This window comes from Amia ocellicauda, chromosome 4, assembly GCF_036373705.1.
Source record: "Amia ocellicauda isolate fAmiCal2 chromosome 4, fAmiCal2.hap1, whole genome shotgun sequence".
NCBI classification, from domain to species: Eukaryota; Metazoa; Chordata; class Actinopteri; order Amiiformes; family Amiidae; genus Amia; species Amia ocellicauda.
Window position 1 is genome coordinate 23,909,836 of NC_089853.1, and position 25,259 is coordinate 23,935,094.

The 25,259-nt window shown below is 37.4% G+C and overlaps 1 protein-coding gene across 2 annotated transcripts in view; it reads right to left on the reverse strand.

The window, feature by feature from the left end:
- Window positions 1-18,220: 18,220 nt before the first annotated feature.
- The window catches only part of arnt2 (aryl-hydrocarbon receptor nuclear translocator 2), a 45,310-nt gene continuing 38,271 nt past the window's right edge, over window positions 18,221-25,259 (reverse strand). For both annotated transcript variants that reach the window (XM_066701517.1, XM_066701516.1), the window contains 4 exons: window positions 24,908-25,046; window positions 24,526-24,691; window positions 20,119-20,255; window positions 18,221-19,503 (listed from right to left, as the gene is read on the reverse strand). In XM_066701517.1, the coding sequence (XP_066557614.1) occupies window positions 19,405-19,503; window positions 20,119-20,255; window positions 24,526-24,691; window positions 24,908-25,046 (541 nt within the window). In that variant the 3' untranslated portion in view covers window positions 18,221-19,404. The remainder of the gene's footprint in view (window positions 19,504-20,118; window positions 20,256-24,525; window positions 24,692-24,907; window positions 25,047-25,259) is intronic.

Genomic DNA, 25,259 nt, shown 5'->3' on the forward strand with positions numbered 1-25,259 from the left:
CTTGTTATTGAGTTCAGGTCCTCTGGGTGTAGAATTGCACAGTTATAAGAAAAGCATAGTTTATGACCTTTTAATGTATTGTGTTTAGTGTTGGTCATGGTTTGAAGTCTACACATTTCTTGGGTTCGCTTCACAGATGTAAACTAGAATGTTCAGATCACATTACATCAGAGACAGATTATTTAATTGATCTGGTTGACGCCTTCGATGCCAGATCCACAGCCTCCTAGTGCCAAGACATAAAAAAGATCTATGTTTTTATAATTGGCCGATGCTTCTTTGCTGATGTCACTGTTCTGCATCTGTGAATGCTACCCTGTTGCCTTGACAAACAAGCCACATTCTTATGGGCATACGGTTCATTCGTATTGTTTGTAGCACTCTGCACTTAATTTATTACTACTGCTTATGCAAGCATGAATTTCAGAAAAGAGACGCCACAATATCAACATCTTACTCCTTCTGGGTGAAGCCCTTTCTCTTGCTTTTTCCAGCTCATATTTTCAAAATAGCACATGGTAATACTTTATCTTTTGATGTGGAAACTGTGGCAGTTATCCAAAGATCATTTTTTATTCCTCGTCTTCTGTTGCAGTAGTTACCTTTTGTGCTCTTAGTCCTGGGTGTGTACTCTCTTAGGGAATATGTGTTTTCTAAAAGGGTGGTTGGAAGTGTAAAGTGCATTTTAGGCGTTTGCAAGAGGAGGTATTGCAGAGCACAGCAAGACAGGGCTGACCATTAGAGGAAGGCAACACTATCTGCATCAAAAGTAAAACTATTGTGATTCGGTCTGAAATATCATGTACATCAGTATATTTTGTTAAAAATGTTAAGATGACTGTCTACAACAAGCTTCTGTTTTTAGAAACCTGAATGAAAATATTCAAATTGCTTAACAGAAACCTTTTAAAATAAGCAGCTGAACCCGTTTAAGAACAGTGAACACCACGCCTGTTGAAGAACAGATATGTAACCTTAGGAAGGTGTTGTCATTATTGGCAGGAGAAACAATGCTATATTTATCTCAGTCATATAATCAAGTATTACAATCTAGCAACTTGTTTCCCCTTAATTTATTTAATTTAATTTTAATGAATTGTATTGTTAACCAGGGAGTTCATCATGTCTACTCATCAGAGCTTTATTATTGGATTATTGACAAGGAGATGTGAGTAATTCAAGCTGTGATTATGAAACAATAATTTGATTTGTGAGAGGATGGGATTTTGGCAAACGTCCCCTGGAGACTTTTTAACATTTGTGACTTTCACAGCAGAGAAAAGCTGGTTATAACTGGTGGTTAACCACAGGATATCTTAAAGAAAATTAAATATTTTGGTCAATTTCAATACATTTAAATAGTGAATGCTAAGAACAGGACGACAGTACTGATAACCATCATTTTATCTTAATTTCATTATATTTTCCAATTCTGAGAACAGAACTTTTCCACTTACTTCTACTCCCTGACTGCAGGGACCCTACTTCATTGAAATAATGCTACTGAAAAGTCTCAGACCACACTTGACAGACTTTTGTTAAGGGTGTCTAAGTTTAATCTTGGCTAACAGCCCAAGGTACATCAGTGCAACATGCTGAGCCAGACCCAATGAGTCGCACTCATCAATTGTCAGCAGTGGAGCTGTGTGCACAGTGGATTACAACTACACTTTGGGATCCGGCTCCTCATACCTTGAACAGCTGCATATTGCTTTGAAACTAGATGGCAGCCCCAGGGATGTCAAAGAGATGGTTCCCTACCATTAGAAACAAAACCAAAAAAATAAGGCATGCAATGTATATATATATATATATATATATATATATATATATATATATTTAATTCAAATGTATCATTATTATTGTATCATTATTATCTTAGCTAAACAGTGTTTTATTACCAAGATATCCTCTGGCCTGATAAAATCAAAACTTACTGTAGTAATGAAATAGATTCAGGAATCTATATTCAGAAAATTGTATTTGCTTTGTGGGGGTAACTTTTTTCAGTTGTGTTCCTGACCTTATCATTTTAATTTAGCAATACATATCAATTAAAGAAAAGGAAAAGACAATATTGCATACATTAATAAATAATTCTCACTCACCATCACTTTATACTACAGTCAAATTTGGCTGACAGATTAATCATCCTTTTTCTTGTAAAGCAACACAATGATTTCACATCATATTGCATAATTAAGAACAGCTGGACTGGAGTTTATATTAGGACATGAACATGTATGGAATGTATTTTCCTTCTGAAAATGGCTGGACTTCAAGTAATAGAATCTTGTGTGTGTGTGTGTGTGTGTGTGTGCGTGTGTGTGTGTGTGTGTGTGTGTGTGTGTGTGTGTGTGTGTGTGTGCGTGTGTGTGCGTGTGTGTGTGTGTGTGTGTGTGTGTGTGTGTGTTTTGACTCATGCAAGTGAAGAATCTGTAGACATTTATTGAAAATGAGGAAATTGCGGTCATATAGGAAATATATGCAGAGGGAATTCATGCAGAGACTAATAAACATATTGAACATAAACATATTGAGGCAAGATTCATCTGTATGTAGATTAAAAATTGGTGTAATAGACAATCTGGTGTGTTTATAGTAAAGAGAAGAGTGAAGTGGGATATGGAAACTGGACAAGAGGTTAGCCAAGGTAAAACAAGTAAGAACTGCTTGCTATCATTCATTCTTTTCTTGTCAGTTTAATTGCATGCTTCCAGGGAGCAAAAGAGTAGTTTGTTTCTGTTAGATAAGTTGAATTCATGGGTAATAACTTTTTCCCCTCTATTCTTTTGTTGTTTTGTTTTGTTTTATTGATATTTTGTCCCCTTGTTCCCCATAGCTGTCCTAAAAATTGTTAAATTACTCTCAAAACATGTGGAAACAGTCTTTTAAGTTATACATATCATCAGTTTCCATTTCAACTGTAAAATAATGTTCTTGGAGATCATTCATTTTGAAAGACCCATACACGGCTTATGGTAAAGAAATTGTAATTTTGTAGTTTTCATAATACCATTAACACTTCTCAGACAGGGGACTTGAAAACCATCAGAAAATTAATGAAGAGTGAACCTACATTCGCAGTCTGTTTCCCAAATGTACTACTTGTACTGATATGTATGTGACCATCCAGACACATTCTTTAAAGTATCTGATAATAAAAGAATTTGCTTTTTTTCTCTGTTCATCTTAGATGAGGAATTTGTTGAAGTAAACTGAAATGTTTTGAAATACAGATTAACACAGAACACACTGTACAGTTTACTAATCAAGGAAAAATAAAATTAGATACAGCACAGTGTGAATCAACAGCTGAGGAGAGACTGTATTCACATTTATCATCCATTTGAAAACAGGGTTAATTTGATGCCAGTGACTCTGATAATAATGACATTTAACATATAATTAGGTTAAAAAAATAGGTTTTTAATTTTGCTATGGATTCTTTTCAACGCCTGCTGAAATGTCAACCATTTACATATTCTACTTGGGTGCTGTAGCTGAACATTACAACTATAAGTATAAAGATAATGTGCTAAATGAATACTTCTTAGGAAACTTCACATAATTATCATCATCATAATTTATACATTTTCAAATCATCCTAATGATGTCCAATGGTAAAGTATTCTGCAAGTATCATTGTCATGCCCAGTGTTTTCTGTACCTGATTATATATATATATATATATATATATATATATATATATATATATATATATATATATATATATATTGATAACAGATGGCTTTAAGTTGCATTTTCTAATCTCCATAGCTCCAGCATTATCCTTCAAAAGAATTTTGAAAGTCTGAAGGAAGAAAATGTCAAAATAACCCTGCAGTCTCTCCCAAACATTCCTGCCATTCCCCATGGACAGTTTTGGTTAAGTTCCTGTGTTTAACATAAATATTTGAACGTATGTTAAATGATACAAAAGTACTTAGTCGTTTCAAGTTATTACAAGAGTTAGAATCAAAGGAGACGTCCGTTAATGTTTTCATACCTCTCCCTGTTTCAGAGACAGCTTATATATTAACTGCGAAATTACGCTGATATTAGTATGATTAGGAAAGCTAAAACTTTTATTTTCAATTCAAATAGAGGATCTTGCTCATTTTAGGATCTGATCAACTTATTAGAAAAAAACACATATGCAACTCTAAATTAAATGACACCATGTTATGGTGAGTCGGTTTCTGTCTGTCTAATCAGTCTAGCTATCTAACATGTCTGTCTACCTGTCATCAGATACTCAAATGAGTGCTCAGTTCAGGGAGAGGCTTGATTTGTCATGTCAGATACTTTTACCACTTTGAACAGATGAAGCAGAAAGTGCCCTTGTACTGTGGTTTCCCTGGGGCAGACCTTGGACATACAGATGTCTTATATTTCTGATACATTTCATCTCCATTTTTCCTCGGCATGGGCTTTATCGGCACAGCGGAGAAGAAACGCATTTAGGAAAGTGTGACAGTTGAGTGCTTGCATGTTAGACCCTTCTGTCTAATTTGTGGAATGCTGAAAATATGACCGCATGTGATCTCTGTTTCAGCACTTGGCACAAAACATGTCTCTGGACTTAACTGCTCTGGACTCTTAGACTCTTTTCACTGCATCAAGTAATCCATGTCCTAAAATGGGGTTAAACTTTTGGATATTCTCTTAAGTGTAGACTGTTTGCAGAAATCATAGCTGACAAGATGCACCCCTTAGAATAATGGGCTTCCAGGTGCTGTAGTTCCAAGAAAATAACTTTGCAGAGCACAATAAAGTTTAAATACAGCACATCGATATGTGTCTCTACATGAATGATGCACTTTTACAGGCAGCCATTCATTATGAGGTGACGTAGACATTAACGTCATTGAGAAGGCCCAGTAACTTTGAGTCCCTGGAAGTCTCATTAAGACAGACTCTTGACTTCTGTCTTTTCTTATGTAGCAACTGGCAACATATCCTGATGATTACTCAACATAACCCACTTGAAAGACTATGATAAACTACAGACTGCTTTGTATCTAGCAACCTTGTCACTGACATGATAACCTCTAAACCTAATAGTTGTCCACTGACAGAACAGCTCTTAAGTTGAAGGCACTGTCTGCAATTACAGAGCGTTTCACAAAGTACAATCTAAGGATACACTTAACAGACCCTCAGAGAGTGGTTATAAGAACTTTCTATTCAGTCTTTTCACATCAGCCAACAGTGGTCCAGTGAAAACACCGTTTAGCAAACCAAACAAACCCATGCTAAGAGCCAGTGCACCTCTGAAAATGACCACAGGAACACAGAGATAGGTGTCACTTTACTGAAATAATCTCATAAAGATCTATCATGTTTAACAGTTGTGATAAATCATAGACATAAATCACCAGGTCATAATTACCAAAGCATACCTGTATCTCTTCAAGCTGTTTACCAGACACCCATGAAAAGAGTCGCATTAACATTATTCAGTGAGGAATGTGATTGAAAAACAATACAATTTGTCTTGTCTTTAACCTCAGGCCTAACTTGGCCTAACTGTGATCTATTTGGGTAATGAAGTGAGAATCTCTGTATAATCCCAATTTAAACCACACAGAAAAGCAATAAAACTATTTCACTTAAAGTGGTTGCAAATGTTTTACTTGTGGGCAATATGAACCACCAAAGGAAATGCAAAGTTAATACGTTCCCCGGAGTGGGGTTACCCCCAATGGTTTTACTGACCACAGTGTTTTCTTAAAAGACCCAATTTGATGCAGGTAGCCTATATTTTAACTTTAAAAGGAAAAGTGCACAAGAGCAAGTTCCTAGAATTTGTCCTTGTCTGCAACCGAGGCCTGCTCACAGAGGCGGGTCTTCCTGTGGGAGCTGAAGCGTTTCATGTCAGTGTTTATAGTAATGCTTTTGCTTCAAGTATGGCTGTGATGTGTTTGGATGATCAAGGAGGTCTTTTCCTATCAAGGAGGGTTTAGGACTTCACCAGAGGAAAGTCACCACCCATGTTCTTTTAAATACTAGAATCCACCCAGCTGGGAGTGTTAGCTTAGCCTTAAATCACTGACAAGGAATCAAAAACAATTACCATTGTATTGTCTTAAATTTCTCTTACACAGGCCTTTTCCTGCCAACATCTCTGCAGTATGTCAAAAATGAAATAAGCTGCTTGTTTTGCCACCTTTCCTCAGCTAGCAATTAATTCTCTGATTAAATTCCTGCTCTTTTGTATTTGTTCACAATTCTTGAAAAAAATGTGCCCCTTTGCAGCCAGTATAATCAAAGCTAGTTAAAATAATCACTGAAAAGATGTATTTTTGCAAAGCAGAAGTAATTTATTTTCATAAAACAAAGTCCTAGTCCCCTTTGGAAAGGGTATTTTAGTTTCTGTACATACTGATAAAGCTGAAACACTAATCTACTGTCTTAAAAAAAAAAAAGTAATATTAGTCAATGGAGTGTTTAATGTTCAGAATGCAGAAATATTATATGAATATGGGAAAAAAAAAAAGCCTTTGTGAATTTGATTTGTTTTCAGTAGTACTACATAAGTCCTTAATGAATTCAGGAACACTGAAGACTGGATGGATGGATGAATGGATGGATGGATTACATTTTTTTACACTGAAGACACCCATATATTTTCTTTTAATTTAAAATTGGTTAGAGGAAAATATATATTATTGCTTACTGAATTTATTTTTATACATCCCAAAAATGACTTATTTGGGAAAAAAAAATAATAATAAAATACATATATATCTTTGTGTCTTGCCTAAAACTAGCAGTGTCCCATAAATTAGGTTAAATGTTTATCAGATGTTTAATAGACAGGATAGCAGAAGCGAGTACAGCCAAAGGATGTCATCTCTTCACCAAAACAGAATGGTACGTTTCCGATTTGATAAGGTCAGTGCATCACTCTTACCTCAAATGAGACATTTCCTTCATCTATTTTACAGGATTTAAACTAAAGCACTAAAGAACTAAAGCAACTAAATACATTTCCGGGTCTCGTATTGCATCCTACATTCAGGCCTGAGATTGTAAAACCCCTCGATGGCAATTTTCCCAGTCCTTGAATTAACATAATAAACCAATTGCTAGATCATTTAGCAGAAGCAATAAAAAGACTGTACGTAAAAGGTGTGTGTGTTGAGGGGGGTGAATCTTGCCTCACTGCCTGGAAGCAAAGAATTACAAACGTTGGAATCATCCAAGTTTCTGTTTTACAGGGCTGAGAGTACATTGCAGCAATAAAGAAGGTCAATTAAACATTGGGCTATACATTTTTAAGAAAATGGTGCCATTGTTGATTTTCTAATAAAATTAGGTTTTATGGAAACTGAAAATTACAAGAAACAATGTTGCCATTTAATTTATTTTAAATTAAATAGTTACGACTTTGTTTTCTAATCATATAACCCATGAATCTCAGTAAATCAAAATAATATTTATTGATCTGTTTTGTCATCAGAAGATTAATTCCTAAAGAAACTAAGAAGACCATATATATATATATATATATATATATATATATATATATATATATATATATATGAAAAAACAAACATTTTTTTAATAATAATATCAGCTATAATAGTTTACTTATATACACTACTGGTCAAAATAAATCATGAAATTGTTTTGTTTAACAAAATGTAACCCTTTAAGTTAACAAACCCCTCTGGTATCCATGTGCTTCTCTTTAATCCCATGTGTACTCTTCACTGTTGTGTTGTTTGCCAAGTGTTTGGTATCCCATGAAAGCTGATATACTCAGCTTTCTCCCGCCCCCCCTCTGCATTCTGAAATAGGGGGTGAGGGGACACTTGGTCTGAGTAGGAGTACAAAATCTCAGAAAATATTGACAATTATGACATATTCTGGAACCAGACAATCTACTGATCAAAACAAGACCTTTAACATTTTGGTAGAAGCAACACAGACCCGTAGAGAGCTCAAAATGTCAAGAGGGAAACTCTGTGTACAGTGTACGAATACACAACGATTTCACATAATTGGATCTGAACTTCTCTGTGTTTGATAGAACATCTGAATTGTTCTGAACAAAACAAGCCTATTTGCAAAGAGATCTGATCGAAACCGAGTGATCTATGACCGTCTGAATGACACTCCCCCCCAGAGCAGATTGCACGTTTACCCCAAAGGCTCTGAATGATGGCGGGCGACACGGAAACTGTAAATCGTATGTGTTTGAGAATGAAATGTGTTTGAAAAAGAATAAGCTTTCAAACAATGTGCGCATTGTAGGAATACAATGTAACTTCTATGCACAGGAGCTGTGTGTAACACTGCCAAATAAAGCTTAAGAGGGTGTAGTAACACAGTATATAACTCTGAAATGTACATTATATTTCAGTTTTTGGAAAAAAACTTTTTTTTTAACCTCTGGCTGTTTACCACTTATCTTTGTACCATTTCAGGTTATTCACTGGACTTGACCTGCTTAAATTTCAATAAAAACGGGAAAAATTGGGGGTGTTCTAAAACTTTTGAAGAGTAGTGTATATATATATATATATATATACACTACTCTTATTATATATATATATATATATGAAAGTAAACTTTATTAGCTCATATTATTAAACAGTTTTAAAATATGTTAGTTCCTGGTTATATACACTCACCTAAAGGATTATTAGGAACACCATACTAATACTGTGTTTGACCCCCTTTCGCCTTCAGAACTGCCTTAATTCTACGTGGCATTGATTCAACAAGGTGCTGAAAGCATTCTTTAGAAATGTTGGCCCATATTGATAGGATAGCATCTTGCAGTTGATGGAGATTTGTGGGATGCACATCCAGGGCACGAAGCTCCCGTTCCACCACATCCCAAAGATGCTCTATTGGGTTGAGATCTGGTGACTGTGGGGGCCAGTTTAGTACAGTGAACTCATTGTCATGTTCAAGAAACCAATTTGAAATGATTCGACCTTTGTGACATGGTGCATTATCCTGCTGGAAGTAGCCATCGGAGGATGGGTACATGGTGGTCATAAAGGGATGGACATGGTCAGAAACAATGCTCAGGTAGGCCGTGGCATTTAAACGATGCCCAATTGGCACTAAGGGGCCTAAAGTGTGCCAAGAAAACATCCCCCACACCATTACACCACCACCACCAGCCTGCACAGTGGTAACAAGGCATGATGGATCCATGTTCTCATTCTGTTTACGCCAAATTCTGACTCTACCATCTGAATGTCTCAACAGAAATCGAGACTCATCAGACCAGGCAACATTTTTCCAGTCTTCAACTGTCCAATTTTGGTGAGCTTGTGCAAATTGTAGCCTCTTTTTCCTATTTGTAGTGGAGATGAGTGGTACCCGGTGGGGTCTTCTGCTGTTGTAGCCCATCCGCCTCAAGGTTGTATGTGTTGTGGCTTCACAAATGCTTTGCTGCATACCTCGGTTGTAACGAGTGGTTATTTCAGTCAAAGTTGCTCTTCTATCAGCTTGAATCAGTCGGCCCATTCTCCTCTGACCTCTAGCATCAACAAGGCATTTTCGCCCACAGGACTGCCGCATACTGGATGTTTTTCCCTTTTCACACCATTCTTTGTAAACCCTAGAAATGGTTGTGCGTGAAAATCCCAGTAACTGAGCAGATTGTGAAATACTCAGACCGGCCCGTCTGGCACCAACAACCATGCCACGCTCAAAATTGCTTAAATCACCTTTCTTTCCCATTCAGACATTCAGTTTGGAGTTCAGGAGATTGTCTTGACCAGGACCACACCCCTAAATGCATTGAAGCAACTGTCATGTGATTGGTTGGTTAGATAATTGCATTAATGAGAAATTGAACAGGTATTCCTAATAATCCTTTAGGTGAGTGTATAAAACAGATGGTTTGGAGACTTAAATCAAAGACATGTCATTGGGTTTGCTCCATATGTTGACCAGTATGAAATTACTTTAGTCAAATACTTTACAAGCTGCTGAGGAAGTAATGATGATTATAACAGACAAGAATCCCTCACCCTGTGACCTTTAACCTGTGACATTTTCTACTCAAGATATCTCTACATCAAACAGGACTTTACCCCGGCCTAGCAAAAGCTACCCTTAAAATGTGTCTGTACCCTTATGTTACGGGAAAAGCTTGTTTGACACGGGTCTGACAATCAGTGCCGTGATGAAGTACTGTATAGGAATTGTGAGAATCCTGCAAGAATAAAGCACCCCAACCTTGACCTCACAACAACCTGACCACATGAAGTCAATGTTTATCGGAAAGTGTAATCCTAACCCTAGTTTCAACCACACCCTAACCATCATCTGAACCCTAAAATAAACTCTAATGCAAAATTGATCTGAATTCTAGTCCAATTCCTAATCCAAAACTGCACCCAGGAAATGGTTCACCTCTGATTACTTGATGTGCATCAGCAAATCTTGGTACATCACCTGACGTATCTACTTGACATACTGAACAAGTAACTTTCAGCTGTTGCAAATCGAGGAAAAGTACAGAAATTGTGATGAAATTATCCTTAGTGAAAACACGCAAAAGCAATGGGTCTGAACGTGAGGCTGTGCAATTCACCAGACGTGAAACTTCTCTCAATGCTGGAAATGGTCCCAAGAACTAGTATCACAGCTCAGAAATGTACAGACCACATTAGGAGTCTATAGAGATTAGTAGAAGCACTTCCAGGGTCTCAAATGAGTGGTGTTTTCCAAATGTAAATACTCTGCATGGTTTTGATCAGAACACTTGAAATGAAGACACAGATAACAAGCAGGAATGTTTTCTACATGTGCTTACAACATAATGGCCTGTCAGATAGGAATTATTTATTAGTCACATAATCTACAAATCAAGGTCAAACCCAGGTCATTTAGTCAGCAAGTTACTAAATCAGATAATAAATGCATAATTTATTTTACAATAATCATAAAAAAGCCTCCTAATACATGTTTTATTGTCATCTTAGAAGTCATATAAATAAATAAACAATGTTACATGCCTTTCTGGAAATATAGTACCTGGATTTCACCATGCTTTGAAAAGGTGGTGCCTGGAGCATTATTTTGAAACAACTGAGAAGAAAAAGCAGTTTTCTTTGTGAAGTTTTTTTTTTTTAAATGTCAAGCTTTCCAAGACGGGCATTGTCAGTCTGATCATTCAGCACAGGCTCCTGTCTGTTCGCTTAACTGAGCTTCAAATCTACAGTGCATGACCACACAATGTACACCAGCAGCATAAAATAATTCCTCTCGTGTGGCTCTGCCCGGACTGGACTGGACACTTCTTAAGAGTTTGCTACAATAGATACAAGCTGTAGCACTATATTCTTCACCGTTCAGTTAACTAATACAAAAGGTAACACATTTCGAGCCTGCATTTATGATCTCCCATGAGACATACGTATTTGTAAAAATGCTAGTCTGCCGAATTAAATTGTCTTAAACACAGTGCCTTCTACTGGTTGAAGCCAGAAATGATTAAAACCAAAAAGGGTATAAATAAACATCACTTTTGTGATAACAAATACAAAAAGGTATTTCATTCTTCTAGATGTTTTTGGGTTTGGTTCACCATAGGTTTCATATCTGTCATTTCTTACCAGATTTGCAAAGTCTTGATCTACCACAGTAAGGGAAGAGTCACAAAAAAATAAGTGACTCCCGATGCATGTCAGCTTTGTATGAATCTTTATTTTAATCCTATATTACACTTTGTACTGCACTTATGTTTTGTAAGTTGCCCTGGATAAGGGCGTCTGCCAATAAATAAATAATAATAATTATAATAATAATTTCATTTTACACTTCTGAGGCAATGCACATTCAGATACACATTTTAGATCTCATGCTTACTTATGAGCACTAATTTATTTATCTATACAAAATTATACTCACATCTATTATAATGATTAGCCTGCCTACACAGTGCACTGTAATAATTATAGCACAAGACTCTTACAACTAAACTGTGTCAGTTATCACATAGTGAAGTCATTGAAAAAAAATCATGAGCATGCTTCCTAGGGGGGAACAATGACTACACACAGCCAGAAGAGCTCATTGATAATAGGCTGTGCTTCTGGGAAATGCATGGAACATTTTGGAGATTCATTCACTTATAGGAAAGGAATTCAAGTCTCAGGCATTGCATAATCAACAAACATTTCCAAAACAAAAGGAACAGATTTTGTATTTAATTTTTTGTGGTTGGTTACTTTCAAATTCATAAACTCAGTCCTGGCCATGAAGATTAGGTAGCTCTCTAAGTGTTATTAGTGGATGCACAAAATAAAAATCTGTCAGCACAGTTTGTTCTAATAATGTTCAAGAACATTCTATTGGACAAAGCTGAGTATGTTCCATTCCAGATGTACTCATCGTATTTAAATTGTGACAGCTGATACATGTGTAGGAATTAGCAATGATACACAGTAACAAAAACAAAGAAGTCTTGTTTTTGTTTATTTCTTTATCAGGAAAGGACAATTATGGCAATTTTTATCTAAAAAAGAACATTCTTAAACTGCCTATGGCTATGCAAATGCTTTCTTATACCAATATTAAACATTCCAGCATTTATTCTATTAAACTCTAAGTACAATCAGGAGGTAATTCACAGATTTTGGAAATAGTGAAAAAAAAAAAAAAGTTTTCAGGTAGGGTGAAGGGCATGGCTGTTTCTAGACTTCAAGTTTTAGGGGGGCTTCGAAGCGGTGTCCAGGATCGGGGGGGCTGGGGGTACTTTTTTCCGGTACAATGAATGTGTTTGGTAGTATTTGACACTTATAACATAAGTCTATTTTGTAAAAGTACATAGAAACCCATATGAGAATGTCAATCAGCAAATCAGAGCTCAGCATTGTCCTCTGGGCTAAGATAGTCTCTTTGTCAATCTGCATTTTAAAAGATCCCAGTATGAAGTGGGTCAAGTTTATACCATTAAACCTTCAACTTGCTTTAATTGCAGCTGACAAAATTGTGAGTCAGGGCAACTAAAGCAAAATTAAAAATATAAATTAAAATAGAAGTGTGACAGCAGAAACCCAAGCGCAGGCCCACGCACCTGCAGACAATACTCTCAGAGACCAAAAGGTTAGAGGTCAAGTTCTATTGTGGACATTGATGCCCAATTCAACAAGAATGCAACATTGCCAGAAAAGTGAAAGAACCGCTACAGGAATGAAACACATTAACTGGCCTTCAGGCAAGGCAAAATGGAAGTGAAGGATCTTATAAAAAGAGGTCTGATTTGTAAGACAGCTGCAGAGGCGATCTCAGTAAATTAGGCATTATGGCCTAGAGAGAATCTGAAACTTTATCAAGCAGAACTGATGAAACACCAGACAGCATTACATAGCTTTCTTCCCCCTTTAGATATCAGCAAGAAACCTCTTGGCTGTTGCCATTTTTCTCTGTTGTTAAAAATGCCCCCATCTGATCCTGAGACACTTCAAAAGAGCGTGTTTACTGCAGTTAAATATAAAAAAGGGATCAATTATTTTACAAATGAATACACAGTTACAAATTTATACTAAGAGTAAGCAAATAAAAACATTGGCCGAGCTAACAATTACTTCAGTTATTACATTCAGATGTCTTTAACTGTGACAATGAGAACATCAGATCTGGACTGAATCCTGGATGCAGCGAAAAGCAAAAATGTTATTTATAGAGCTTTGGATTTCAATTCATGTTTATTTATAGGCCTGAAAGAATAAATGTTTAGAGTATAAAAAATAACAATGATACAATTAAATGGAAATGGTTTGAATAAAACAGAGTAAAACTGAAACGGGTAAAAATATGCCAATGCAGCCTCCCACTCAGTGAAGCAATGTTTTTGTGACTAAAACAAACTCACAATAAAGGATTCAATTCATATGTTTACGTGACATGAAATTTCCAAAATTTATCAGAAGATAGTCTTACATGACAAGCCAGTTACAGTTGACATTGTTCCACAGATGGCTTCCGTTAGACGCAGAGTGATTGCGCAGACAGAGAAGTGGCACTGATCATAAATTGAGGTCAGTTTGCCAAAATGCACCACAAATGTTTATATGGACTTACATTTGTTTTTGTTTTTCAATTTCTGTACATAATTGGATATTTCTAGGCCTAATTTTTTAAGAAATTCCTTTAGGAAAAATCCAGTAAATATCCAGAAAGACATGTTTACATGTTGACGTTGCGTTTTGGAATTCATACGCTCATGTAAATGCACTTTTGACGCATGAAGTTATTATTAAAAGACCTTGAGGGAGAGTGGGGGGGCACTTTCTGGTGACCAACAAATATAACCTCGTCAGGGGTGAAGACCAGCCTTGATTTAGCCCAGATGCACAGCGATTTACAGTGCACGGAGGTAAGCTGGCAGCCTGTCAGAAGGATATGAAATACATTTTCTTGGTTACAAATCAAATCATTTAGGTATGCCAATTTTTTCCTTTCCTGTCCAATAATTTGGGAGCATAACTAGATCAGACCCCTGTAACACGTGAGAATCTCCTTTTCTTTTCCTTCATTCATTAGTTAAATATATTTAATATTTTATAACTGCCATATACATTTTTATTCTTCTGTGCTTAAATTCAAAAACAAGGGGTCCCATCCATTCACTTAGAACCTGCTGCAGTTAAAACACACCAGCCTCCTACTTTCATGATTTACTTGTACAACACACTCAAATGTATAAAGAGCACAGGGTTTGGGGGTGAAATTCAAACCATAAAACCACAGCATTTTTCTGTTTTTGTTTTTTTTGAGTGCTCAGCGTACCTTTATAAAACTGCAAACTAGGACCTGTTAAGTGTATTACCAGAAGTCCAAGCCTTTCTTACCAGTCCATTAAATTGTGTCCTGAACTAAAACGTTCAAGCTTGAAGATGTGCTTGCAGGGGGATGTGAGGTCACCAACACTCATTTATCTCCCTGTTGGCTATTTTCTACATCTTTGAAGCAGCTGCATCAAGCACCAGAGAGGGCCTGGACTGGACTGCTGTGTTTTTGATGAGGACAGAAAGCTGGGGAGCCAGGTTAACCTCACAGTGAGCAACTAAGTGTAAACTACCTCTTTACCTACAGCTTCCTGAAGGACCAAAACAAATTTAGATACATTTTCTTGCATAATTTGAAGTGTACTTTCATTTTAAAATGTACTGAGGGGGATGATTATATATACACCGTTCAACCTTAACATTATGACCACCTGCCTAATATTTTGTAGGTCCCACTTTTGCTGCCAAAACAGCCCTGACCCGTCGAGGCATGGACTCAACTAGACCTCTGAAGGTGTGCTGTGGTATCTGGAACCAAGACGTTAGCAGCAGATCCTTTAAGTCCTGTATGTTGTGAGGTGGGGCCTCCATGGATCGGACTTGTTTGTCCAGCACATCCCACAGATGCTCGATTGGATTGAGATCTGGGGAATTTGGAGGCCAAGTCAACACCTTGAACTCGTGATTCATCAGACCAGGCCACCTTCTTCCATTGCTCTGTGGTCCAGTTCTGATGCTCACGTGCCCATTGTAGGCACTTTCGGCAGTGGACAGGGGTCAGCATGGGCACCCTGACTGGTCTGCGGCTACGCAGCCCCATACGCAACAAACTGCGACGCTCTGTGTGTTCAGACACCTTTCTATCAGAACCAGCATTAACTTTTTCAGCAATTTGAGCTACAGCAGCTCGTCTGTTGGATCAGACCACACGGGCCAGCCTTCGCTCCCCACGTGCATCAATGAGCCTTGGCCGCCCATGACCCTGTCGCCGGTTCACCGCTTTTCCTTCCTTGGACCACTTTTGATAGGTACTGACTACTGCAGACCAGGAACACCCCACAAGAGCTGCAGTTTTGGAGATGCTCTGACCCAGTCGTCTAGCCATCACAATTTGGCCCTTGTCAAAGTCGCTCAGATCCTTACGCTTACGCCCATTTTTCCTGCTTCTAACACATCAACTTTGAGGACAAAATGTTTACTTGCTGCCTAATATATCCCACCCACTGACAGGTGCCATGATAATGAGATTATCAGTGTTATTCACTTCACCTGTCAGTGGTCATAATGTTCTGGCTGATCGGTGTATATATACACTCACCTAAAGGATTATTAGGAACACCTGTTCAATTTCTCATTAATGCAATTATCTAACCAACCAATCACATGACAGTTGCTTCAATGCATTTAGGGGTGTGGTCCTGGTCAAGACAATCTCCTGAACTCCAAACTGAATGTCTGAATGGGAAAGAAAGGTGATTTAAGCAATTTTGAGCGTGGCATGGTTGTTGGTGCCAGACGGGCCGGTCTGAGTATTTCACAATCTGCTCAGTTACTGGGATTTTCACGCACAACCATTTCTAGGGTTTACAAAGAATGGTGTGAAAAGGGAAAAACATCCAGTATGCGGCAGTCCTGTGGGCATCCCACCGGGTACCACTCATCTCCACTACAAATAGGAAAAAGAGGCTACAATTTGCACAAGCTCACCAAAATTGGACAGTTGAAGACTGGAAAAATGTTGCCTGGTCTGATGAGTCTCGATTTCTGTTGAGACATTCAGATGGTAGAGTCAGAATTTGGCATAAACACAATGAGAACATGGATCCATCATGCCTTGTTACCACTGTGCAGGCTGGTGGTGGTGGTGTAATGGTGTGGGGGATGTTTTCTTGGCACACTTTAGGCCCCTTAGTGCCAATTGGGCATCGTTTAAATGCCACGGCCTACCTGAGCATTGTTTCTGACCATGTCCATCCCTTTATGACCACCATGTACCCATCCTCTGATGGCTACTTCCAGCAGGATAATGCACCATGTCACAAAGGTTGAATCATTTCAAATTGGTTTCTTGAACATGACAATGAGTTCACTGTACTAAACTGGCCCCCACAGTTACCAGATCTCAACCCAATAGAGCATCTTTGGGATGTGGTGGAACGGGAGCTTCGTGCCCTGGATGTGCATCCCACAAATCTCCATCAACTGCAAGATGCTATCCTATCAATATGGGCCAACATTTCTAAAGAATGCTTTCAGCACCTTGTTGAATCAATGCCACGTAGAATTAAGGCAGTTCTGAAGGCGAAAGGGGGTCAAACACAGTATTAGTATGGTGTTCCTAATAATCCTTTAGGTGAGTGTATATATAAAAATGTATGAATGGATCTGAGAACAAGAATATATAATTGAGTGAAAATGTTAAAATGGCACTGGACATTGGACACATTACAAGAACAGACCAAAGAATGACAAAGGAAGCTATTAAATGGATTCCAAGAGATGAAAAGACCTAGAAGACGACAACGTAAAATATGGGAAGATGAAATAATAAACTTTGCAGGTGTGACCCGGAAAAGGGCGTAAGACCTTCGTCAAGTAGTGGATCGATGATGATAGAATATCTATCATTGCTTATATCATAACAGGTAATTTAATTATAGGACATTTATATATTAGAAGAATACAGAATATTTCATGCAACATATATAGCAATAGTAATTTAAATAAAACTTGAAGTGACAAATCCAAAAAGATAACAGCATTTTCTTGTTTTCTAAAATGTCCCAAGATTGTACTCACAGGACATTAACTACATATACCGCTCTGGTGGTGACACTTAATGATTAATATGAGGTGGTGTTCTTTTAAGGATGTACTGTTATTTTTTTTTTCATTATGACAGAGCACAAGGGTTAAGTACACCATGAAACATCCCAATAAGAAAACACTTTTTTTTTTTTTTTTTTTTGACAAAACCACCTCTGGGTCATTGGGAATAAAGCCTACGCCCACAATCTTTCATCGGACGTAAAATCCTCCTGACTGCGCTCGGCCCCCTGGGAACTCTGTGATTATGTTCTGTTCAGCACATTTCACATCCACCCTCTGCTTCCTCCTGGAAGAGCATTGTTGTTTATGGCTGTAAAACATGTTCACACAGTCATGAGTGACACGAGTACTTAAAACATTTAATTTTCTCCACAGATACGTGTGCTCCATCTCTCCTTTAATTGAAAGTATAAAGTACACGAACTGTTGAAGAAAATTATATTTGTTTCCCAAGGAAAAACACCTCATTAGTAAGGGCCATGCAGTGTTGAAGCCAATCTCAAATCAGAGAGTGTTGTTTCTGATGCATATCATTGAACCGTCACTACATTCCTTATTATACTCTGTCAACAAATAAACCGTGACAACAGTGTTGCAAATGGTCAATTAAAAGACACGTATAACACAATAAGAATTTATCGGCACAAGCACATTTGTTTATAAAGTTACACAAAAATAATGAATCACATTTACACATTTGTTTTAAAAGTCTAGCCGCAATGTACAATTAACAGACTAAGGACTAGTAGTTAAATATTTACTCACATTGCACACTCTTATGAATATTAATCCTTCACAATGTATAGCAGTGTATGAATAACAAAACAAACAAAAAACGTCACATTTTTTTCAAGTCACATTATTTACAAAAGATAACCAAAACCACGTACATGATTTAGTGATTAGCACTGAAGTATAAAATAATTGAGATTCATGACCCATTTCTCATTCTGAACAGTTGCATTATACAATCTTCCAATGTAAAATATCCCAACTAGAAATTACTATACATTTCCTTTAACAACATTTGAAAAGATCGTGTAACAAAAATGCAATTGTAGCAAGGATACAAGATACATTTTACAGTTAGCTTGTCCACAGCCTGAACTGCATGAAGCTAAATTATATTTCTTTAAAGGCCTGAGGCTGGTGCTGTTAGCAGTATGAAGTGCACTTTCAGCTTTGCATTATACTACTTTCAAAAGTTTAGTTTAATCAGATTCATTTTGTTTTTCTTAACACTGAATCCTTCAATTCTTGAGTTAGTTGACCTAGGTTATACACATTATAGCTGAAATACTTTTTTTCCCCCCCTCAGATGATTTTAATGTAAAGCATTAATGTACATCTGCATAATCAAACCTGCATGAAATAATACAGTTTGGCAAAGGTGTGAAATAAAAAGGGAGTGAGTGCCTGGGAATGCCGTTTTGAATCCCCCTCCAAGGTGATTCCTAAGCAACGCCTTGTTTTTCCTTTTACTGCACGTTAAATATATGAGGTACTGCACACTATAGCAACAGTGCATGATGCAGAGTTCTTCCTGGCTAATACATTGTCATTGGAGTATCCTTGGGAAGTACTTTGTGGTTCAGATATGAAATACAATGAGTATCGGTGGTGGACTAAGGTGAGAAGCTTCTCCTACTGAAATGCCCTAAAGTTCATGCTTGTACACAATGAATGCTTCTTCCCGTTCATCTCTGCATGCCGTAGACCTCTGCTGGACTTAAAGCTCAAGATGAAGAAAGAAATGGGAAATAAGCAAAGGAGATGTTTAAAAGTTTCTCTTCCCTTCCCTGTATTACTCAGAGAAAGGAGGAAACATGCCCAGGTCAGCGAAATCCTCAATATTGTAATTGGCTGTACCCTGCGTAGGATCCCCAGCCATCGGCAACATATCCTGAAACACAGAAAAGGACAGACCTGTTAGGTCACAGGAAAGGAGAAGAACAACTCTTTTAGGTCACAGGAAACCAAATGTTGAAAAATCTGAAACTCTTTTCTTCCTGTTGCAGTGTCATGTACATTTAAGGAATTAACAAACACAGTTGGAAAGTACCCCTGCCTCTCACGGACATGAGACCTTTCCATCTGGGACTCCGGATGAATTTAGCATGCCAGCGTTCTCTCTCTTGTTCCATTTCTTGACAAGGGTAAACTAGCACTACAGTATGCTTCTGGTAGCATTTCCAATGGAATTTAACCCTTTATACTGATTCCAACGTAAATTTCACCTCAGTTTCCTAGAAGTTTCCCGCACTCCCTCCCTCACAAAAAAGCAAATGTTCTTTATGTGGCAGCTTGAGTTTCCGGTTCCGATTTTCTTGTAAATCGTTGGTGGGACCCTTGATAGTGGTGCTTTTGGGAGTGAGATGGGAGTGAGTGATGGCAGTGTAATACTCTACCTGGGAATTGTAATCTGTGACCTCATCCTTTGGCACTGCATAGACACACTCTTTTCTTTGACCTCGTGTGGCCTGCCAGTTATTTACAGGCATGTAGGCAGCGTGCTCACCTGGAACACCTCGGTCTGGCTGGGCTGGGGGTGTGCGTGCTGCTCGCCGCCCTGCTGGTTGTGGTGCTGACTCTGCCACTGGGACCACACTTCTGAGGGCCTGCCCTGGAACTGCCCGCCACTCTGGCCCCCTTCAGCTGCAACATCAATATTGGGATACAGTACACATGAATACATGCTTGAGGAACACATGGTAACATTTTGTTTACAGTGTTTGTATGTGCCATGTAAGATAGTCAGTATAGCATTTAATTTTGAATGCTTATCCCAACTCTTCTAAACATTTTGTACTCAATGAAATATATAAACTTGGGAGGACGTCTGTTTCATGACAGTTTGTTTTAGTTTTTCCCCGAATTGCAGCACACTTCATCCGGAAGATGTGAAAATGGCGTTGTGACAGCCATGAGAAATTAAGGAGAACAATCTTCACTTCCTGGAAATTATCTGGTGGGGAAGTAGAGAGAAGGGAAATTTCACATAGGCTCATAAAGGTATTCCCTGGTTGAATACTGTGATGTAATATGCTCATTCACTGCCAAACTCCACTTCCAGGCCTTGTAATCTTTGATGAAGGACATTTCCTGAAAAAGGAGGCCTGCCAATTCATCAGAATATAAATGTTCAGGCTACCATTTGAACAGTTCTGTGAATTCACATCAAATTATTCATACTTTCAATTAAAAAATATATAGCTCTGCATTTTCAAGCTTGTAAGACACAAACCAAGATCTACATAGTCCTACAATTACTAAAACAGGTAGAATCAACCTGAAATTCTTTCTGTTCAAAGCAATCGGGCAATAGCACCGTCTGCAAATCACTGTTCTTTATGATTTAGTTTAAGTTTTCTATAACCAGTGCCTGAAATAATTTGACGACGCTTCCCATTCGCATGGCCAGAAAACCTGGAGGACGGTTATTTATTCTTTCTGCCCCACAAAACCATAACGTTCATGAAATGAGAGTGTACGTGTTCTTTTTCAGCCTTAGCTCCACTAAAAAAAGAACATCATGATCAGAAAACACACATTTGAATGATGAGGTCTTTGAATTGCTGACAAAATACACCTACACAATACATAACAAATAGGTACATAATAATCATAACAACAATAACACCACCAATCTCCACAATACTGAACAAATCCATCTTCTCCATAACTTATTGATGCAACCAAGTCCTGATTCTAACAGCAGAAATCACTGAACCCTTCAGCAGAGGTGAGAAAATGTGCATATACCACAATTCTATTGACAACAATATGTATGACTTGGGCAGAGGTGGTCTTTACAACAACTTCAAAGTACTCCATATGTTAATTAATATTTTACAACCAATTCATCTAAGTTTTAAACATATTCTTCTGACCAGATATGAAAACCATTGTATATATTCCACTGTTAATGGTGTAAGCTTTACTTTTTCCCCCAGTACTAATGTTGATTGGTGTGACCTTTAATACAGTCTGTGTGTACTGTTAACATGGTGTGAAGTTTTGGGTTTTATATAATTTCGTAGCAGGAGTCAATCACATCAGATGTATCGATATACACAAAGCCTACTCTTTTAATATCGACTGAAAGGTATTCCAAACATTAAGCTACAAACATAAGTAGAAATGCAGATAGTTTAATTTGAGTATGGAATAAAGTAAAAATATTTTCCACAGACATCCTCCACCTATTGATTTAAAAAACAAATAATATTTAACACCAAGCAATAATCTTGTGAGAGACACTAAGTGCAGACCATCTCTGCTGAAAATCCTTTTTATTTTTTACCACATTCAACAGAACAGTAAACTAATTAAAATCTTATATATTTGTTGGAAGCAGAATGAAATCTAAACCCATTTCAGATGAGGATTTTAAATCAGGGTGCAATTAAAATATTGTGGGTTTATTGTGAAGAATGAGTTAATAAACCTCTCCTGGATTAAATAATGCAATCCACGTTTTCACTCACTTGGACAATATATGGAGTCAAAAGGATGACTGCTGGCATAACCATACACGCTATATATTGGTATTCCAAACTCATATTTTATTTTTGATATCACACCAAGATCAGACCCATAATTCACAGAGTATATATCTTTTCACATCTGAACTGCATATGTCTTGAATCCTGCAAAAGCAGATTGAACACAAAAGCACATGGTTATCTGGAGCATTATCACTTTGTAAACCTCAAAGAGATCTGTTTATCCTGGCTTAAAATAGATCTGGTTCCCCCACTTGGGGGCTTGTGGGAAAAGGAGAATGATAAACAAGTTAACAGTGTATTTCTGATTGTCCCCATTTTCACAAGACTGCAGTGTAAATCAGACACTAATGTGATCATCCTATTTTTTTCCCTCCATTTGGTTTTACTTTGCTTAACCAACTATAAAGTTCACTACCCTTCTCCCTTTACCAAAACCTGGGCAATTTCAAACTCCCTACTTGAAAAAGAATAAAAGCAGATTCTACTTTTTAATGGTTTTATTGACAGGTGATCATTCAAGTTAATGGACAAGTTTCCCTTATGGCAGCGTTTTCTGGATTAATGCACCAAGGAAGCCGAAGTTCAAGACAAAGTGGAGTTAATTTCCTGGAACCCAAATGCGAAAATCCCTAGTACAATTTACTCCCTGTAACATCTTAGTTATGCAAATTCCAGCTGGCTGCAGTGTATCAAATTATAAAATAAAAATATAGGTCATACCATATATATATATATATATATATATATATAAATAAATGTATGTGTTTTTAATGGTTATCTGTGAAAGGGACTCTTCTTCAAGCTGTAACAATTTGTACAGACTATACTTTTTACTCTTCCCATAAATCTCAGAAATCCAGCAGCAGGAGGCAATAGGCAATAGTTTGGAATGCCTACAGCAAAACTAGAATTATGGCATCTGTCAAGAGCTTAACCATGCTACATGTTAAAAAAGATTAGTATAGATAATAGCATTTCTATATAGATGTTATGTGTGTGTGATGGTGAAATATACAAGATCTATTTAGCTGTACTGCTGACCTTCGAAGCAGGAGGTAAACTACAGGAGAGAGTCAGCACTGATGCACCACTTCAACTTTTCCTACCAAAGGCTACCAAAGAGAGCAATGCTAACTAAGGAAAAATGTATTACTATATAGACATTTAAAAATAAATCAAATCAATCCATAAAAATAAAAAAATAGATTTGCTTTACAATTTTTATTTAATTATTGTTAAGTGCTGAAAAAAATGATTACATCAAAGAAAAAAAAACAGTTTGGTTAGTGATGCAGCTTTTAAAAATAATAATCTGGTCATGGACAATACATGCTTTCATTTCTCCACCAGCTGGTATAATTCTTGTGGGTTTAGATACATCACTGTCCTAATAGGAATGGAATCTTTTCTGAAAATATATTATAACAACAAACACATTCAAATGAACACAGCAAAAATTACGTTTCGCAGAAGACTCAGTGGTGCTCATGACGGAGTCAAAATGCTCCTGCAACAAAGATGCCTTTTCATTTAGCAAAGCTGGGACTGGCAAGAAACAAAATCTATTCAAATATCCCCAGTACCATTTCAAAACCCATACTGAGACTTAATAACCCAATTTAACTCTTGTGCATTTCATCGTTTTCATTGGAATCACAGCGGTAGTATGCAAACTATACAACGATCTCTGAGGTCAGCAACCTCATGATGATACACGTGTGGAATTAAAATATCCATCACACAAAGACTAAATCTTCCCTGTATTTTCTGCAGTTCAGATCTCTTCAAAGGTTTGATTGTGTAAGTGGACTTTAAGGAAGTTCTGTGTAAAACATTCATAAATCAACTGGTTACCTTTGTAGTGTCTCAGTCAGCATTGTTCCAATGTGTTTCACTCCAACTCAAAATTTCATATCACCAATTAAATATTATGGAAGGTTTTTACCATTGGCAAAATTATGGCAAATGTAAAAATGATTATACAGAATTATTATTAAGGAACTATATCAATGTCAATAATGATACTCTTGTTTACATCCTATGGAAATCTTTTTAATATTATGCAGTTTGGTGCTCAGAAAAATTATGAAATCTTAAACAGAACAGAAACACCCTAAAGTATATAGTGTTGTGAAGAAAATAACATTTAACAGGTGGTGTGATTGATCATCAGTGTAAATACTGACAGTTTGAAATCGCAGGAAAATATCTGACAACTCCAAATCTGTCCCTGAAAGCAATCTAATTTAATCAAATCCCTACAGTTCATGTTTTGTAATGATGGATTTACGTTGGTGTTGTCTTAGACAAGTGTTTTCGAAATTCTTTGGGAGATCAAAACACACACTTAATTCAAGTGCAGGCTAATGCATGATGCATTCCCCGGGGCTTGGGCACGATCATGCAGCACGTCTTACCGAAGGCTGCGCTTCGATTGGCTAGGCCGGAGTAGGCGTTCCCGCTGGGGGAGGAGGTGGCAGGGCTGGAGAGGGGGCTGTAGGAGGAAGGGTCCGCTGGGTAGCTGTGACTTGACCCAATACCAAAAGGAGACGACTGGGCCTTTCCAGACTGTGCAGGGATTTGCTACAACAATGACAACAAAAGGATACTCCAGTAAAATATCAAATACAAAATAAAACAATACTGAGTGTTTAACACATCAGGTACACCAAACATTTTTCTCTGTACTTTATTGCAGATATACAGAAAAAGACCCAAAGAAATCTGTTCTTCTGAAAGTGTTGTGTTCAAAGTATAACAGAACAAAATACAGCCATAAAGCATTTAAAGAGTCTTTACCTGACCAGAGAAGGGAGGTCGACTGCCTGTCCAGGCCACCTGCCCTGGATTGAGCTGACGAGAAATCTGGGCCAAGTTCTGTCCTGCAGAGGAAGATGGCTGAATTTCATTCACACCAGGGACGTGGATCACCGAGGAGCTGAAACACAAACCAGCAACACTCATGACAAAAGAATAGAGAACTTGAAGGTTTGCACAGTGAATAAAGAAATCAAAGCCAACCATTAAACAATAAAAAAACCTCAGTGCACTGAAAAACAGACACAAAAGCAACCTTATTTATTTCTGTAAAATACAACTGTAAATTGTGAATGAATGGTAGTTTACAAATCAGCACCATTTGATTTCTTCA